At 38.8% G+C, this 18,335-nt stretch overlaps 1 protein-coding gene across 5 annotated transcripts in view; it reads left to right on the forward strand.

The window, feature by feature from the left end:
- Positions 1 to 18,335, forward strand: part of thsd7aa (thrombospondin, type I, domain containing 7Aa) — a 131,569-nt gene that overhangs the window by 81,519 nt on the left and 31,715 nt on the right. For all 5 annotated transcript variants that reach the window (XM_008421216.2, XM_008421219.2, XM_008421217.2 and 2 more), the window contains 14 exons: positions 819 to 922; positions 2,518 to 2,712; positions 6,662 to 6,928; positions 7,095 to 7,273; positions 7,576 to 7,581; positions 7,779 to 7,912; positions 8,170 to 8,323; positions 9,116 to 9,257; positions 9,334 to 9,449; positions 9,539 to 9,656; positions 13,164 to 13,309; positions 13,993 to 14,167; positions 15,351 to 15,524; positions 16,165 to 16,260. In XM_008421216.2, coding sequence (XP_008419438.1) covers positions 819 to 922; positions 2,518 to 2,712; positions 6,662 to 6,928; positions 7,095 to 7,273; positions 7,576 to 7,581; positions 7,779 to 7,912; positions 8,170 to 8,323; positions 9,116 to 9,257; positions 9,334 to 9,449; positions 9,539 to 9,656; positions 13,164 to 13,309; positions 13,993 to 14,167; positions 15,351 to 15,524; positions 16,165 to 16,260 — 2,006 coding nt within the window. The remainder of the gene's footprint in view (positions 1 to 818; positions 923 to 2,517; positions 2,713 to 6,661; positions 6,929 to 7,094; positions 7,274 to 7,575; positions 7,582 to 7,778; positions 7,913 to 8,169; positions 8,324 to 9,115; positions 9,258 to 9,333; positions 9,450 to 9,538; positions 9,657 to 13,163; positions 13,310 to 13,992; positions 14,168 to 15,350; positions 15,525 to 16,164; positions 16,261 to 18,335) is intronic.

Here is an 18,335-nt window from a genome sequence, read left to right on the forward strand (position 1 = left end):
GAAGCTGTAACTCAATCATTTTATTCAAGTGTGTTGGAGTAGCTTTGGATTCAAAACCTTTTTATACCGAGACATGATTTACCTACTTACTTAATCACCTACTTTAGTATTGTGGTGGTGCCCAGATTACCTCACTCACCAACAGTAGATATTTTCTTCCAGTCAGAGTTTTTGCAGAACAACTTTAAAATGCTATACCCCAAAATGGGTTAACTCTATAATACAATACTGTTTATTTTTCACTGTAAATGTCATTTTAAAATGTAGAAAACATTTTGATTGTTTAAATCATATCATAGTAAATCTAAAGACAAAGAAGACAGTTGATTTTTACTCTACAGGGAGCCAATAAGATGAAGCTACCGTCACTTGAAAATCTCTTTCCATTTGTTCTCACCACAGATTTTTAGTGTAATTGTTACTAAATTTAGTCATATACTTTACATACAAGTATTAAATAAAATGCTTGACATTGTGGTGCAGTGAGCTCAGACAGTGCAGATTAAATCAGAAACAAACAGAGTGGCTCTACAGGTTCAGTGATCCAGTCCAACTTCACCCAAATCTTAAATATTAAATATTGTAGAAGCATTAAAGGGGAACCCTGCCGGGACTTTTATTGTTTTACTTTTCATTTGCTAATCTGTGCTAGAAGTTTGTTTGTTATTTTATTTTAGCTTGCTCAGCTTGTGTCAAGTTTGTCCAGTTTATATTGCTAAATAAGGAATCAGTATGCTGATTTTTGATGCTAAGTTAAATAATAATACATACATTTCTTCTTCTACTGTTATCTCTTTTCTACTAATGGCCTTTGGCAGATGGAAAACCCACAAGTGGCGTAGATGTCAGCTCGTTCCATGGTCTGTCCGACAGGACACTCCAGGAGCTCAGGAGACCTGCGGTTCAGGCATTCAGTTCCGAGGTAAGTGCGGCTACATGCATGCACACACACGCACGCATGCGCGCACACACGCACACACGCACGCACTCACGCACTCACGCACTCACGCACACAAAACACTCCAAGACTTAAATCAGTCAAAACCTGGACCAGAGAACCCAACACAGCTCTATAGTTTCAGTAATATGTCCTGGTCAACAGTGCTGAATGCTACACCACTGTGATTTTTCCACAGTGCAGATTTGGTTGTCATTGAACACTTTGACTAGGGCAATCTTTGCACTGTGGTAACCACGGAAACCAGACTGAAAGACATCAAAGCGGTTGGTCATTGCTAGAAATGAACAACAGTTTTTCAGTAATGTTACTGATAAAAGGAGGGTTGGGGACTGTCCTGCAATCCTGCAACTGCAACTTGTCCAGATTATTCTTTTTCTTCAGTGGTTTGATAACGGCTGCTTTGTGGAGAAAAACCTGATGAGAGGGATGAGTTTATTGTTTGAATCAGGCACAATGACAGGCTGTGAATGTTTTTTTCACTGGCATTTAATTTGAGTTGGAAATTAGACATATGATGCACAAAAGACAGACAAAAAAGAGCTAACACGCACCCTTTAGTGAATTAATGTCTAAGACTTCTACTAATGTTTCATGGAGACATTGACCAGTATACAGTGTCAATGATGAGCATCCCGCTCCTCCATCTGCAGAAGCTCTTATCTTTGTGCACCATTACTTGTAACAACAAGTTGTTCTACAGACAGGAGATTTGTCTCCTCACTTATAAAATAATCAAACATTGTCTTGTGCTTTAGTAGGAGTCAGGTTTGGCTGGGAATAATTATAATATTTGCTTAAGGCAATTATCAATAAAACTAGTCATTTAGATCAAAAGTACCAAGTCCAGACACCATTGTTACCATGGAGAAAATAGTCAAAGAGTTCAGGCTCCTGCCTGATAAGGCCGAGGTTTTAAAACCGATGAAGGTATAAATTCAGCACCGGTGTTACCTGAAATCAAAGCTGCAATGAACACAGTCAACATCTCTCAAAGATACAAGAGTTTATTAACAAAACAAATTCAACTTTACAATTAAAACACTTTATTTAACCAACTCTGCTACTAACACACAACTAAACCTAAAGGGGAAAATAATAATTAATAATTAAACTTTTGCTTTAGTGTTTAATCAATATCAACAATGAACCATATTATGCTTAATTGTGCTTTTATACACAATCCCTTAATAATAATAGTCAGATAAATATCTGACTATTTGTAATAACAAAACCAAACTTGACATAAAAAGTCAGATATTTTAACTCTTTAAATAAACTTTAAATACTTACATCAGTTACTGAGATCAGAATAAAAATTGATTTCACCTTTTATTAGTTTAAATAGATTCTTTACATGGTTCATATTTATCTTGCAAATAGACTGATACATGAAAATGTAAAATGTTTGATAATACTAAACTGGTTTTACGGTGCTGATGACCACTAGCACTCTATCTATCTTTGCTTTCTACCTTTCACTAAATTCATGTTTATTTTTGTAAAATGCACACATTGATGAAAATAATCCATTCAATCTCCTTATTTTGTTCCCACAGCCGTTTCTTGTCGAAAGCTGGATGGTGGGCAGGCAGACGTTGAGGTTTGTCTCAAGCTTGCCAGCCCCATGCCTCCTCTCACCCAGCTGTGCCATCTTCCATGTCAAGATGACTGTCAGCTCAGTAGCTGGTCCAAGTTTTCTACCTGCACAGCTGACTGTGTGGGCGTCAGAACCCGCAAGAGGATATTAATAGGTCAGTACTAGACACTTGTATCATACAGCTGAAACCTAACAGTTATACATTTTAAATGAGACATAAAATCTTTTTTGTTAATGTCTGACAATAAATGATCAGTTGGGTTTATCAAAGTGATTTTTAATAGCTAAAAACCAGATTAATTAGAGAGACTCGTACAAATGGTTCTAAAATATTTATTTTAATTTAAATATTTATACATTAGGAAGACCATGCTTTTAAAAGTTTGAGAAAACCTAAATAGTGATGACATGGATGGGACTGAATCACTGACAGAAAGAACTGGACTGAGCTGTGCCAACAGCAGGCTCTGGATGTTGATGGAAGTTGATTTAATTTAGCATAGCTTTGTCATCATGATACACGTTTCTTAATCCAGTCTAGTCTATGATCATTAAAATTCTACCAACTGATTACTGAGGGTGTAGGCAATGTTTGTGTGTGCATGTGTTTGCATGTCTTATTTTGATGTGCATCAACCAATCAGAGTCAAAACTACACTTATTGATTTATTTCAGAAAGACTCAAGAAATAAAATCTGCCAGGCCATATTCTACTTTTAAGACAGTGTCATTTCTTTTATATGAAGTGTTTTTCTTTTCTTTTGTACATTTGACCCTCACTTCTTATCATTTGGTGACGGTAATGTTCCAACCACCATTAAACAAAAAGTAGTAGAAGAAGAACCAATCACAGCCTCTAGAACAAAGTGTCTCTCCCAGCGATGGGGTCACCCTCACCTCCTTACCAAGATGGGAATGGGCAAAACCTGATTTGGTTTCACTGGTTCTGACAGGAGAAATTTATGAGGGGCCATTTAGGACAAAAACTATGTTTTGTCTCTCACACACTTCTAAAAAGTCATGCACACACACAAAATATTGAAATTACACATATATACTACTAAAATGTCACGCACATATACAATTTTTCTCTCACACACATACACAAAATTCAAAAATTGCGCATACACACTACTAAAATATACATGCATACAATTTTTCTCTCACACACATACATAAAAGACTAAGATTGCACATACAAACTAATAAAATATACTCATTTTTTGTATGTGTGATAGATGTTTTTGTATGTGTGAGAGTTATCACGGAAGAGGCGGGGCATAATTTGGAGATCAGATCGCGCATGCGTTGATACCACAGTGAAGTTAGCTTCAAGTTGGGTATTGGAGCTCCACGGTGTTAGCAGCGTTTAGCTCAATGTTAATCTGATTTATGAACACTATTTTCATCTAATTTTCGATCTAATTTTGGAAAGCCGTTCTCTACCGCTCCCTCCTCTAGCACTCGGAGGTTCACTTACAGCCCATGCCAGGGTAAGGCGTTAGAGCCGGCGTTTAACTCAAGGTTAATCCGATTTTTGAACATTAATTTCGGCCAGCCATTCTCCACCGCTCCCTCCTCAAGTGCTCGGAAGTTCACTTAGGGCTTATTCAGGTTCTAAGGCCGCTTACTCCTGCCGGCTATAATGCCGGTTCTAAGGCCACTTACTCCGGCGTTACCTATGTGAACCTCCGAGCGCTTGAAGAGGGAGCGGTAGAGAACAGCTGGCCAAAAATAGTGTTCATAAATTGGATTAGCCTTGAGATAAATGCCGCTTACAGCGTGGAGCTTTAATATCCAACTTGAAGCTAACTTCACTGTGGCATCAACGCATGCGCGATCTGATCTCCAAATTATGCCCCGCCTCTTCCGTGACACCTCTCACACATACAAATATTGAGTCTCTCTCACACATACAAAAAATGTCTCTCACACTCACACAAAAAAATGTTGTCCCTCTCAGACATACAAAAAATGTCTCTCACATAACGTTTGGAAGGTTGTAGGTTTGATTGTAGCTTCCTCCTGCCACGTCAATGTGCCTTTGGGCAAGGCACTTACCCAAATTGTGAGTGTGACTGTAGTGTAAAGCGCTTTGAGTGGTCAAAAATGATTGGGAATGTGCTATAGTCCATCCATCCATTTTCTGTACACCCTTATCCCTAGTGGGTTCGGGAGGGTTGCTGGTGCCTATCTCCAGTTAATGTTCCAGGCGAGAGGCGGGCTAAGCGCATTTATCATTTACAAAAAAATGAGTTCGTCTCACACATACAAAAAAATGAGTTTATATTTTATTAGTTAATATGTGCAATCTTAATCTTTTATATATGAGTGTGAGAGAGAAAAATTGTATGCATGTGTGATATTTTAGTAGTGTGTATGTGCAATTTTTGTATTTTGTGTATGTGTGTGAGAGAAAAATTGCATATGTGTGTGTGACATTTTAGTAGTATTTATGTGCAATTTTAATATTTTGTGTGTGTGTATGAGTTTTTAGTAGTGTGTGAGAGACAAAACATAGTTTTTGTCCTAAAGGTAGAAATTGGTCAAAATTCAAACACACTGTTGTGAGAAGCTTGTGGAAGTATACCAAAAAAGTTTGACCCTATTATACAGTTTAAAGAAAACTCACTCTGCAAAAACTAAGGAAATATATGTATTAGAGATGTGCCGATCAGATTTTTTTCCTGCCGATACCGATCACCCATGAGGGCCGATCACCGATATCGATCACATAATTATTATTATTATTTTTTTTATCATAAACACTACCGGTTACATTATGTGGCAAAAAGGAACCATGAATTCACCTTAATTTAGATAAAAACTTGTTTTAATAACTTTTTCCAAGAAGAAAACTAAACAAAACAGGCATTGTGCAAATAGTACTGCTATCGGTAATATATTTTTAACAGACTGATAACATATGAAGGCTCTGAAGAGGCTAAATAATGCAAAGAGCCAAAATAAAACCTCTCAACATTGCCAAAAAAATTCAAGTATTAAAACTAACATTTCAAAGGCAAATACAGGATCCATTACAATAAACAATCCAGAGTTACTGAATGAAAACTTCCTGATAGCATGGCGGCTAGCTGATTACTGCTAGTTCTGAGTGGCTGTTTCTGACTGAGCGGAGTAATTATGCAGAGCAGGGAGGAGATCGATTATTTTTTTAGAGATTATCTGTATGTAATTATATGTAAAATGTATTTTTTTAGGTTAGATGCTGCAGCTTTAAACAGAGGTTTGGTGTGAGAGTCACTACCAGGTGGAGCAGAAGCGGCGCTCCGTCTGTGAAATATTACTACCTGTAGCGCGTAGCAGCGGTTCAACAGCGAGAGCAGAACCAGCGTCTTGCATCGCAGCTCGAAGACTTAAATAATTTTGCGGGTTATTTGTTTAGCTTTCTGACCGTCATGCTAATCCGGGTGAGTGTTTGTAGCTGTGCGCTGCTTTACCTGCTATCTGATCCTCCATATGTCTTTTTTACTGCAGTGAGCCTTGATGTAGCCAAACTCCGTCAAGTATGGCATTGTTTTTATGTCGTATTAGCTTTGTTGTGTTGATGCATTTTGTCGTGCTCCGTGAATGGGGAAGTTTGCGTGTTCCTCCGCAACACGCAAACTTCCCCATTCATTCAGTGCGTTACACTTCCACATCCCTTAGGATTTGTTTCTGTGCGTTTGCGCAGTGTGAAGGAAAGAGGAGACCAGCTGCACAGGCAGGCTGCGAARTGAGATGCAGGTGATCGGTATCGGCAACAAGAGCCAATGATCGCCGATCACCAATCATGCACTTTTTCACGAAAATCGGCCGATTATGATCGGTGACCGATCGATTGGCACACCTCTAATATGTATCATTCTTTTCTGTTTATTAAAGCTAAATAATTGTGGTTTTGATTTAAAACAGAAAAGGTTTAGTCTGATTTAATATCAGATAGTGGGAAAAATATAAGTTTTTGCATAATAATTCTTTATTCAGGGTATGTTAACATCTTGTTTCAGTTGAGTTTTTTTTTTAGTCAAAGTGATTACTTTGTGAAAAGAGAACACAGCTTTTTTAAACCTAGCCATTCCTATTTTTCTTATTATTTTCAGGAAAAAGCAAAAAGCGTGATCAATGCAAAAACAACCAGATGTATCCTCTAAGTGAAATGCAGTACTGTCCATGTAATAAATACAACGCCCAGCCTGTGGGCAACTGGTCAGACTGTATTCTCCCTGAGGGCAGTCGCATGGAGAGCCAGCCTGGTGTGAGGGTTCAGGGAGACATGAAGGAGTGTGGCCAAGGATACCGCTACCAAGCCATGGTGTGCTATGACCAGGACAATCGCATAGTGGAAACGTCTCGCTGCAACAGTCATGGTAGGTTTTTTATGAATAAACTTCTACAACAAAAAAAAAGGTTTGCTTCAGATATTAAACAGAAAGTTCATTTGGTGTATGTCAAATGATTTCTCTGCAGAACGCAGTATAATATGCTTTCAGCACAGGACATAGGCTGCCTAACATGTTATGTGACTGATTGCAGGGTATATCGAGGAGGCTTGTATCACCCCCTGTCCATCTGACTGCAAATTAAGTGAATGGTCCAACTGGTCACGCTGCAGCAAGTCATGTGGCAGTGGGGTCAAAGTTCGCTCTAAGTGGCTCAGAGAAAAGCCATACAATGGTGGAAGACCTTGTCCCAAACTGGACCATGTGAACCAGGTGAACTGTTCGGTTTTATTTATACTTGATTTATTTGTGAAGAAACAGTTCATAAGGAGATTTTAGCCAGTGAGCAACAATGAAATGTTTAATTCAAAAAATTTAAAAGCACAATTACTTTTGAGCTATAATGACAGGAAATGACATGAAAAAGCAACAAATACAAAATAATACAATATCCACAAATGAAACCAATGCATATTGTCATATTTCATTAAAATGTCAAATTTAGTTACTTTAGAACAGTTATCTCATTTACACTTTTTGTCTTTTTTTCTGTGCCAAATGTATTTCATCTAAAGGCTCAAGTGAGTACATTTTAAACTTTTTGATTCATTTTGACTTTTTGGAAAGACATTATGCCATTATTTCGGAAAAGTTCATTTTACATTTAGCTGATTCCAAAAGGATGACGTGATAATTTTTGCAGTATATCTTGGTTCACTTGTTTCTACTCAGAATTTATTAAAGTTTCAGCCTGGTAACTGTGGTGTGTGTGTGTCAGGTGTATGAGGTGGTGCCCTGCGTCAGTGACTGTGGACAGTATGTTTGGGTGACAGAACCTTGGAGTGTATGGAAGGTCAGCAGTGTGGACCTGAAGAGTAACTGTGGTGAAGGTGTGCAGACCCGAAAGATCAGGTGAGATGATCCAACTTGTGTCACACACAGAAGACATTGTTTTTAAGAATTTGGTTTTGCTTTATCAGATTGGTTTGTCACTAAAATTAGTGACAAACCTGTTAGGATATATTTAGCATTAATGTGTTTTCAGAGTAAAGTCATTACAATTTTGTTGACAGTCATGCAGATTTATTGAAGAAAACATTAAGCCCTGCTTCTGATACTTTGATTTTGTAGTAACTCATTGTGTGTTGTTTTGATCTTGCTGTGAACAGGTGTATGCTCAACACAATAGATGGCCCATCAGAGCAGGTGGAGGATTACCTCTGTGACCCAGAAGAGATGCCTCTGGGAGCCCGGAACAGCCGCCTGCCCTGCCCTGAGGACTGTGTGCTATCAGACTGGGGAGCCTGGAGCGCATGTCCTCTGGTAGGAATGACTTCAGATTTACTCTCACAGATCTCTCATTCTTTACGTTAAGCATGGCCAGTTAGAGAGAGTAGTCATTGATCAAGCTCTCATTTTTTTATTTTTTTTGTAATTAGACAGGTATGTTAATTTTCTTTTGCAAGTCAGCTAAAAGGAGAACCTTGTAAAGTGGAGGATATTTTCTAAAACCTGCATGTCTATGTCTCTATAGTGTTTCAGTATGTTCCTGATTAGTGATGTCAGTAACGCGTTACTAAGTTACTAAGTAACTAAGTAACGCGTGACACTTTAGTTGCTGATAAGTGTCACAAATCTGTGCAGCGCTGTGACAGCAAATGCAGGGTTGTAAACCCACAACCTCAAGACTGGGAGGGAGGGGAGTAAAATCCTATTTATAGTTTTCCAGACAATAGTGGAGCACACAAAAACACACACAAATTACTAACGTTATTTGTACTGTTGTAACCATTAAACAATCTCCCCTTCAGTTCAACCTTATAAGTGGAAACACATTGCTGATGTTGCCATTATAAAATAACTTGCAATTAAGTATTGGCAAAGATCAATGTAATTTTCACAGGTGGCTGAAAGTAACTAAAAAAGTTACTTTTAATGTAACTTAGTTATTTTCCAAATCAAGTAATCAGTAATGACCACAAAATATATAAAAGATCTGGGAATTCCTCATTCAGTGGGGTTCAGTGAAAGGTTGTCTTCATGACAGAAGATGGGAAGTTCTGTGCAGATGTGCATCATGTATTTATCATCCAGGATTCTTTCCTCTGCCGGTAGCCCTGCAGTGAGAACAGTACACGGGTCAGGGTTGCTTTCCCACTCCGGAAGCCAGGAAAGGAGAAGAAATGTCCTCCGACTAAAGAAGCTGAATCGTGTAAAATCAACCGCAACTGCTTTCACTACTCATACAACATCACAGGTAAGATGGATGAACAGCCCAGTCAGCTCTGATCAGGATTACACTAATATTTTACTAATCCCATGTGTCCTCTCAGACTGGAGCACCTGTCAGCTCAGTGACAGAGCGGTTTGTGGATATGGCCTCAAAACCCGCATGCTTGACTGTGTGCGTAGTGATGGAAAATCTGTGGACCTCAGTTTTTGTAAAGAGGTGAGATATATGCAGCCACACTTTGTCTTCAGACCACTTGTTTTTATCACTTTTAAGCGTTGATGAAACCCAGTAATGTTTCATTGCAGCTGGGTCTAGAACGGAAGTGGCAGATGAATGCTTCCTGTGTGGTGGAATGTCCTGTCAACTGCCAGCTGTCTGAATGGTCACCATGGTCGGAGTGTACACACACCTGTGGCTTGGCAGGTATGTCTGTCTGAGCCTGACTTTGAAATGTGCATTTTAAAACCCAGCTGGCCATGTGGAAGTACTTTCTATGTGATAGAACAGCTAAGAAACAAGGACTGTATGCTGGTCTACTTGGAGGAATGTTTCTGTCATGATCCAAGAGCACATATTTTCAGTCTGAAAACAGGATTTCATGTCTTTTGTTCTCAGAACTTTTAAAATTTTTGCTTACATTTTTATTTTGAAAGCAGGACTTCATATCTTTCTTCTCAAACCTTGTAATGCTTGTACTCAAAACTTCTCCTCGCGCTCAGACGTAGTCTCTGCTAGGACTCTCTGCTTGCTCATTCAGCTTGAATGTCTGAGTATTTTGGGCTTTTATAATACATAAAAACTAATTTTTATATTTATTACATTTGGACAGTAAAACTCAGGTGTACAAGTTTAAATGCGTTGTGAATTTTCTATAATCTAAACAAGTTTATATATTTCCATACATCCATAAAGGTATTTGCTTAAACATGTTTTAAAAAGTTGCTTTGAAGCAACACTTTTTGTGTGACCCATAAGGTTCTGTCATAACTCTGGCTTGATATTTATCCACTTTTTCTGTGGAAATGGTGGAACTCGATCAAATTGGCCAGTTTATTGGCAGAGACATAACTGTTGACCATAATATATATTATAATATCATTAGGCCTGTCGTGATAAATGATAAATCAATTAATCGCACGATAAATTAAACCTATCATTTTAATTATCAGCTTTATCGTCTCTTCCTGCCTTTTTATTCTTTCTGTTGATACTGAATGAAAAAATGCCCAGCTCCGATGCTCTCCACTGACCCTCCCTTCCTCATTTCCTTAGTGTAATGTCCAGCGCACACTACAAGAGTTGTCGGCCAATTCTCGGCCTATTTTCAAAACCTGAGAGACACATTAGCCGACAGAAATCCTGGGTATAACGATTCGATCGGGTTCAGCTGTGTGGTGTTCAGCCACATGGGCACAAAATAATGGCTACAAGTCCACTTAACTAATTTTAAAATCAGGCATTAATCAATGCTTTACTAGAATCTACCTGTGATGCATGTGGCTGGAGTCAGAGTAAAGTCCTGACTGAATTAAAATTATTAGAACCTATTTATGTCACGTTAACAAAGAACAGCTGAAAAATTACCGGGTTTATCAACTGTGGTAGCAATTTGGCTCCAACTCCTTTCCTTGTCATTTCTATATTCTTTGCACGAAATGTTGAATAAATATTAATGTTGTTTCCACATATCATCTCCAATGTCCGCTGGATTTTGGGTCGCGCCATGTCAGCTGTTAGGGATCCATCCATCCATCCATCCATCCATTTTCTTCCACTTATCCGGAGTCGGGTCGCGGGGACAGCAGCTTCAGAAGGGAGGCCCAGACTTCCCTCTCCCCAGCCACTTCTTCCAGCTCCTCCGGGGGAACCCCAAGGCGTTCCCAGGCCAGCCGAGAGACATAGTCCCTCCAGCGTGTCCTGGGTCTTCCCCGAGGCCTCCTCCTGGTGGGACGTGTCCGGAACACCTCACCAGGGAGGCGTCCAGGAGGCATCCTGACCAGATGCCCGAGCCACCTCAATTGGCCCTTTTGACATGGAGGAGCACCGGCTCTACTCTGAGTCCCTCCCGGATGACTAAGCTTCTCACCCCATCTTTAAGGGAAAGCCCAGCCACCCTGCGGAGGAAACCCATTTCGGCCGCTTGTATCCGTGATCTCGTTCTTTCGGTTTATTTAGTTTATCAGTTCCAGTGTTATGTGTTTTTTTTTAAAATAAAGTGCATCTATCTATGGCAGGAAACCGCATGCATTATTAGTCATTTCCATTAAATCAGTTTTAAAAACTTCTTGAAACAATATTATCGTTTATTGCAATAATGTTTTAGTCAATGAATCGCTCGCCAAAATTTATTGTGACAGGCCTAAATATAATATATATTATATTACATATTATATATATATATATATATATATATATATTTTTTATTGATATGTAGATGAATATATAGAGCACAGCCCCAGCACGACAGTTTCCTGTCACCAAGATTGACTGGGAAAAAAATGGATCCTATTCTTGCAATTCTGAGGCCTCCGTAAGCCAACCTCTCAAACAAGATTGCACTGTACCCTCCTTATTTCTGAGCAGATCAAGATCTGATGCTTTTTCAGAGAAAATGATCAAACACTTCCATCTATCCATCCGTTTTCTAAAACCCTTGTCCTTTAGTGGGGTTAGGAGGATTGCTGGTGCCTATCTCCAGAGAACGTTTCGGGCGAGAGGCGGGGTCACCCTGGACAGGTTGCCAGTCTGTCACAGATGATCAAACACTTGACCTTCCCTAATTACTTTCCCAAAAGAAAGTAATTATTTGATTAGAAAATTGTTCACCAAATTCTTGTTTTAAAATTCCTTGCATCATTGTTAGATCATCACCCTGCCCAGGAAAAAAATGCTAAAAATTATAATGTGGTTAATGCCAGTGATGATTGAAGGGAAACTTCTGGTCAACATTTCTTTAAGGTGCACAGGTAGTTACTTTAATTAAAATAAAGTGTTATAAAGGCTGTGTGGTTAGGTGTTGACAAAATGCTGTCTTTTGTTATAACACATTACTCGTTTTTGGTGGTTATAATTGTCCACATAATATTATCCACTGCACATATCAAGTACCTAATAAGCCAGATAACTCTCTGGGCTAACCCCTCTTAAAATAAGCGTGGAAAGCAGAAATGCTTTATGATGTGAGAAATGATAGTGTTACCGGAGAGGGATAAAAATGTCCTTGAATGTAATTCCATCAGATCAGGTCATTGATTGGTGGTCCATTACAAGAATGAGCATGGGAGCTTAGAGAGCACTCTGCTTTGCACGGTTCCTTGACTGCACCAGCAGCTAGAAGCTGTACCAGGAAATAATAAACCAATAGAAGCTTTAATTGGCAACTGTAATCTATCCCAAGGCGAGACTATGTTTTTGTCTTGGACTGAGAGCCAGTATGCTGGAGAAAGCGACTACTCCCCCACTTTCTTGCTGCTATTTATTTTTATCTCTATTCTAGCTGGGAGGACGTTCCTCCCTAGAGGAGCCGTGTCTGTACCAGAACCAAGAGCAGTTAGACATTTGATTTATTTATAGTTAATTAACAGAGAGCAGCTTTATTCTGTCATCATGTATAAAAATATAAGAAAATAAATGTTTCATTCTTTTGGGTGTGCACACACACATACATCTGCCTAACACCAACAAGTGATCTGCAGCTGGAATAAGGATGGATGGAAGGAAGGATGAATGGATGGACGGATGGATCCCTCGCTATCTTTTTCTGATGTCACATGGAACCATACACTTAATTTTCAACTTTGTAGAATCTGTTACAACAAAAACAACTCTTCCCATTGTTTCTTAGATTTACATTTTTTTCAGAGAACTGTCTTTACACTCATAAACAGACACAGATTCACTACTGTACTGATGTGTTTTCCTCTCTTTTAGGTACACTGTTTCGGACACGAACTGTAATTCAGGCCCCTCAAGGTGATGGCAGGCCGTGCCCATCACAGATGAAACAATGGAAGCCTTGTCTACTAAAGCCATGCTACAGCTGGCGATACAGCGCCTGGTCGGACTGCAAGTCAGATGTAAGGGACTTTTCATCTTTTTGTCTCTCTGCATCAAGTTAGATAAACATTTGGGTTAGAGAACTGGTGTTGCAGGTTGTACTTGGAACACTCAAATGTAGATGATTTTAACTCCAGGAGCTGGAACACAACAAGCTGAAGAAGGAGGTAATTAAAAAAAAACAAGTAAAACTGTCAAAACCGTTAGCCATACAGTTTATTCAGGCTGTATCATATCAAATACACACAAACTCTGAAGTATTTAATTTGGATTCTATGTAAAAGACCAACACAAATTATACTGTAGAATTATGAAGAGCAATGAACATAAAACATTTTTGTCAAGTTAAACATTGTCATCATGGGGACGGTTAAATGAATATAAAGAGTTAGTTTTTTGTAACATATTAAGTTTTGCATGTAGGACAAAATGTTCACCTTTGACCTCATCTGTGATCACTTAATTATCATGTTTTAATGATTAATCATGAACATCACAATTTGACTTCCAGACTCTTTTTGTGTCTGATGGTTCCGGTCTCCTATGCCCTTCTTTGCTCCTTTAGTTAGGACAAAAACCTTCCAATTTTTAAATGTGTTGAATATTAACAACCAATTGTTTAGATTAAATGAGCTGCTGAAGCTCCAGAATGTGAAAGTGTGGTAACTTTTGTAAGAGGTTCCTCTGTTGTGTGTTTGATCAGGGGGCGAGGTGTGGGGAAGGCATGCGCTTCAGGAACGTGTCCTGCTTTGTGTCCGATGGTTCTGGTCAGCAGGACAGCAGCGTGGTTGATGAAGAGCTATGTGGAGATGTTGAACTTTCAGTGAATGGAGACAGACAAATTATTCTGCAGGAACTTTGTACTGTCCCGTGCCCAGGTACATTACAAGCTGATTCTAACAACTCTGTGTATACTGATATAAAAGCAATACTTTGAAATCCAACTCAATTTAAAAACAGGAACTTGAAGTGTAAACACTAGCTATAGTGTACATACTAAAAAAAATACTTTCATGTTTTCCCATACTTATCCAAAAGTATTTAGTACTTAACCTTAAGCTGCCTTCTAAGCTTGCATGTGTGTGTATAAATGTGTGTGTGAATATGTCTATAGTGTCATTTTGAATGGTCAGAATGACCAAAAAGGTGCTAAATAAGTTCATTCAAAAAAATCTGAATGGAAGTTAATTGACTTTGATAAATACACAAGCAGTAGAAAATGAGAAACAAAACACAAATATTGGTTTAGAAAATGTAGCTCTTCCACACATATTCAAAGTACACACTTTTACACACAAAGAAACCTTTTTATTTGTGAAAAGAGCAAAAGCAATTAAATGCATTTTTGCTACTAGTATGACCATACATGCAAATAAGAAAACACTATAAAAAACTGTCTAAACATATACTACAATATTCTAATTTTATCACCAATCTCCAGTTTATAGAATGTAACATTATTCTATTTGTAAAAGCAAAATAGAGGTAATCTTTAATTTCTCAAAAATATTGCTCAAATCTTGTCTTGTGAACCCAGTGCTATCATATAAACAGCTGACAAATTCATAACTTGAATGTGATATTGTTACACTTTTATTTTGCTCTGATGTGATGGGAGGAACGTAATTCTGTAGGTCTAAATAGTCATGATGCTCTTTTTCATAGCAGTTCAAATCTGCAATTACAAAACAGAGAATAACAAACAGGAAACATAGTCTAAGGTTGGTCAATTTGGTCAAACAAATATGAAGTTTTCTAACATGCAACACATTTGATATTATGCAGATGAGTTTGACTCTTGGTGAGCAGAATTGGGATCCTAAGTTAAGGTACTTACTAGCTTTCTGTTCCTATAACTGGTAACAAACGCAGAGCAAGTAGCAGAAAGATCTGCTGGAAACAGTTTAGCTATATTTAACAACAACTGCACTTTCTGTGTTTGTGATTCATTTTAAGGACATAAACCACCATTTCTGTGTTTTATGTTGTACATTACAATTTTACAGTTTGTTTTTTTTAAACCTGGAAATGTAAACATTTTGTTTGTTTGTCTTGTTATAGGAGATTGCTACCTGACAGAATGGACTGTCTGGAGTCCATGTCAGTTAAGCTGTGTGAGTGGGGATGACCTTGGTTTTGGCTCAATCCAAGTTCGATCCAGAGCCGTAGTTGCTCAGGATCCTGAAAACCTGCTTGAGTGTCCTGAACAAGAACTGGAGGCACGGCCATGTGCAGGTCAGATTAACAGAGTTTTGGTTAAGGCATTCTTCAGGTGCAGAGCAGAAAGAAAAACATGCTTTAAACTGTTGATGATGAAATGCTAGTGTGGCTTATATACCTGCATTGTTACATACTGAAACAATATTTCATTGACTTCAAATGAAATATGTTTTAGAAACTTGACATCCATCCATCCATCCATCCATTTTCTTACCCCCTTGTCCCTTAGTGGGGTCGGGAGGGTTGCTGGTGCCTATCTCCAGCTAATGTTCCGGGCGAGAGGCGGGGTCACCCTTGACAGGTCGCCAGTCTGTTAGAAACTTGACATTTTCCTTTAAATATTATTTTTATAATAGATTTTATGTAATATTGTAATTTATGTAATATTGTAATTTTCGGAGGCACTTAGTCTTGGATTCTCTTTGTCTGTCAGCCATAATCATTACCATGACAAGAGGTTTGAAATTGTTCTATACTTGTTTCACTTTCTGAAATAAGTGGTAAAATATAGTATTCACATATTTTGAGATGTACTTTTGTGAGGACAGTTTTGATAGTGAAGTTCATATGTGTAAAAAAGGCAGACAAGGAAATATTTAACATATCATACAAGAAAATGCAGATGTAGCCATTCAACCAGACCATGTGTCATCAGGTGGACAGTGTTTTGAATACAAGTGGAGGACTGGAACATGGAGAGGTTCATCTCGTCATGTCTGGTGCCAGCGCTCTGATGGGCTGAATGTCACAGGTAATACGCTGTACGCTCTGGTCAATTCAGACTGCTGATTGGTCCCAAATAAACACTCAGTGATTATCCAATAAAGCTGTAATGACCAGATATCAAGTGAAGAAAAAACAGTAGGAGGACGCTGTAGAACCAGAGAAAACTCACACAGTAGGAGCAACTACTCACTTCTGAGTGCAGCACTCACGTACCTATTCACTGAAGGGCACTTGAGCATTATGATGGTTTTCAAGGTCATCAGTCTTCATTGTGCATTTCTTGGTCTTTCAGGTATATTTTTAAACCAAAGCACTGTCTTGGCTGACAACTCAAAAGACTATTTCTAAACGTTCTACTTCAAAAAGGCAACAATAACCTGTCATAGTACAGACAAAACAAAGTTTCTTTATTTCTGGAACTTCCAGTGAAATTAACTAGAAGTAGAACAGAGGTGGCGGTCCTGCAACTTTTTAGTAGCTGCACATATTTTTTATTATTCTTCATAAAAACCTTTTCAGAGCTTTTGATCCGTCAGCATACCAGATGCACTTAATTACACTTGTCAACACAAAAAAAATTGTCTAAGTTTTTTAAGTCAGCTGACTACTAAGTCAGCTGACTTGGTAGTATTTCGATGAGCTGAATCCAAAAATCACATTCGTTTTGCTCCATCAGGTCAACTTTTTGAGCCATAGGCAAATCTTGATTTGTTTACGATTCTGTTTACATGCATTTTTTATTTCATTTAAATTTTATTTATTTCACGTTCTAGAAATGAAATTACTTACTTATTCAGACTACGAGTTAATGGGTGATGTCATCAATTACGAAACGTCATTTCCTTAATTCGCTTCCGGTCATAGCATTTTAGTAAGAGTAAAGTGAAAAGCCTCTATATTGCATAAAAACGAAATGGCTTCAGCCAGAAGATCTTGCAAAAATAAACCTGACGTATTCTGTTACATCTGCGGCGAATACACCCTTGTGCCTAACAGGAATCCAGTCACAAGTTTCATAAAGCGTGCTTACCATGCTTATTTTGGTATGAAACTTGGAGATCAGGACAAAGCTTGGGCGCCACACATGGTATGCAAAGCATGCACCGAGTATCTGCGTCAGTGGACAAAGGGCAACAAGAGTTGTCTGAAATTTGGAATTCCGATGGTCTGGAGGGAGCCAACARACCACTGCAGTGACTGCTACTTCTGTGGCATTGATGTTACTGGGATCAACAGAAAGAACCGGAGCAGCCTAAAGTATTCTGATCTTCAATCAGCACGTCGTCCTGTAGCTCATTGTGATGAAATTCCAGTACCTGTCTTTGGAGAACTTCCTGATAATAGTGACGAAGATTCCACCAGTGTTGAAGAAGAAGAAGACGAAGAAAAAGTGGTTTTTGACAGTGATGCTGCACATCCTTTTCCCCAAAATGAGCTGAACGATCTAGTTCGCGATCTCGGCTTGTCAAAATCCTTAGCCGAACTGTTGGCATCCAGATTGAAGGAAAAGAACCTCCTCTCTGACGGTGCTCGCATCACCTTCTATCGCAAACAGGCATCAAGAGTACCTCCGCTTTTTCTCTGAAGAGAAGAACTTTGTATACTGTACAGATGTTGCGCAGCTTCTGCATGCGCTTGGAGTGCCACAATACGAACCCAAAGATTGGAGACTGTTTATTGACAGCTCCAAGCGATCGCTGAAATGTGTTCTGCTGCACAACGGCAACCTGTTTGCCTCTGTACCCCTCGCTAACTCGACTAAACTAAAGGAGAAGTCTGAAGGTGTGAAGTATGTGCTGGAGAAAATTTGTTATGATCAGCATGAGTGGTTCATTTGTGTTGACCTGAAAATGGTTAACTTTTTGTTAGGACAGCAGTCCGGGTTCACGAAGTATCAATGCTTTCTGTGCATGTGGGACAGTAGGGACAGAGATCAGCATTACACGAGCAGGAACTGGCCTGTGCGGGAGGAATTGGTGCCTTGCAGAGTAAAGATCGTCATCAACAACCCTCTGGTGGACAGAGACAGGATACTCTTCCCACCGCTGCACATCAAGCTCGGCTTGATCAAACAGTTCACCAAAGCTCTGGACAAGAATG

Source organism: Poecilia reticulata, linkage group LG11 (genome assembly GCF_000633615.1).
Source record: "Poecilia reticulata strain Guanapo linkage group LG11, Guppy_female_1.0+MT, whole genome shotgun sequence".
Classification (NCBI taxonomy): domain Eukaryota; kingdom Metazoa; phylum Chordata; class Actinopteri; order Cyprinodontiformes; family Poeciliidae; genus Poecilia; species Poecilia reticulata.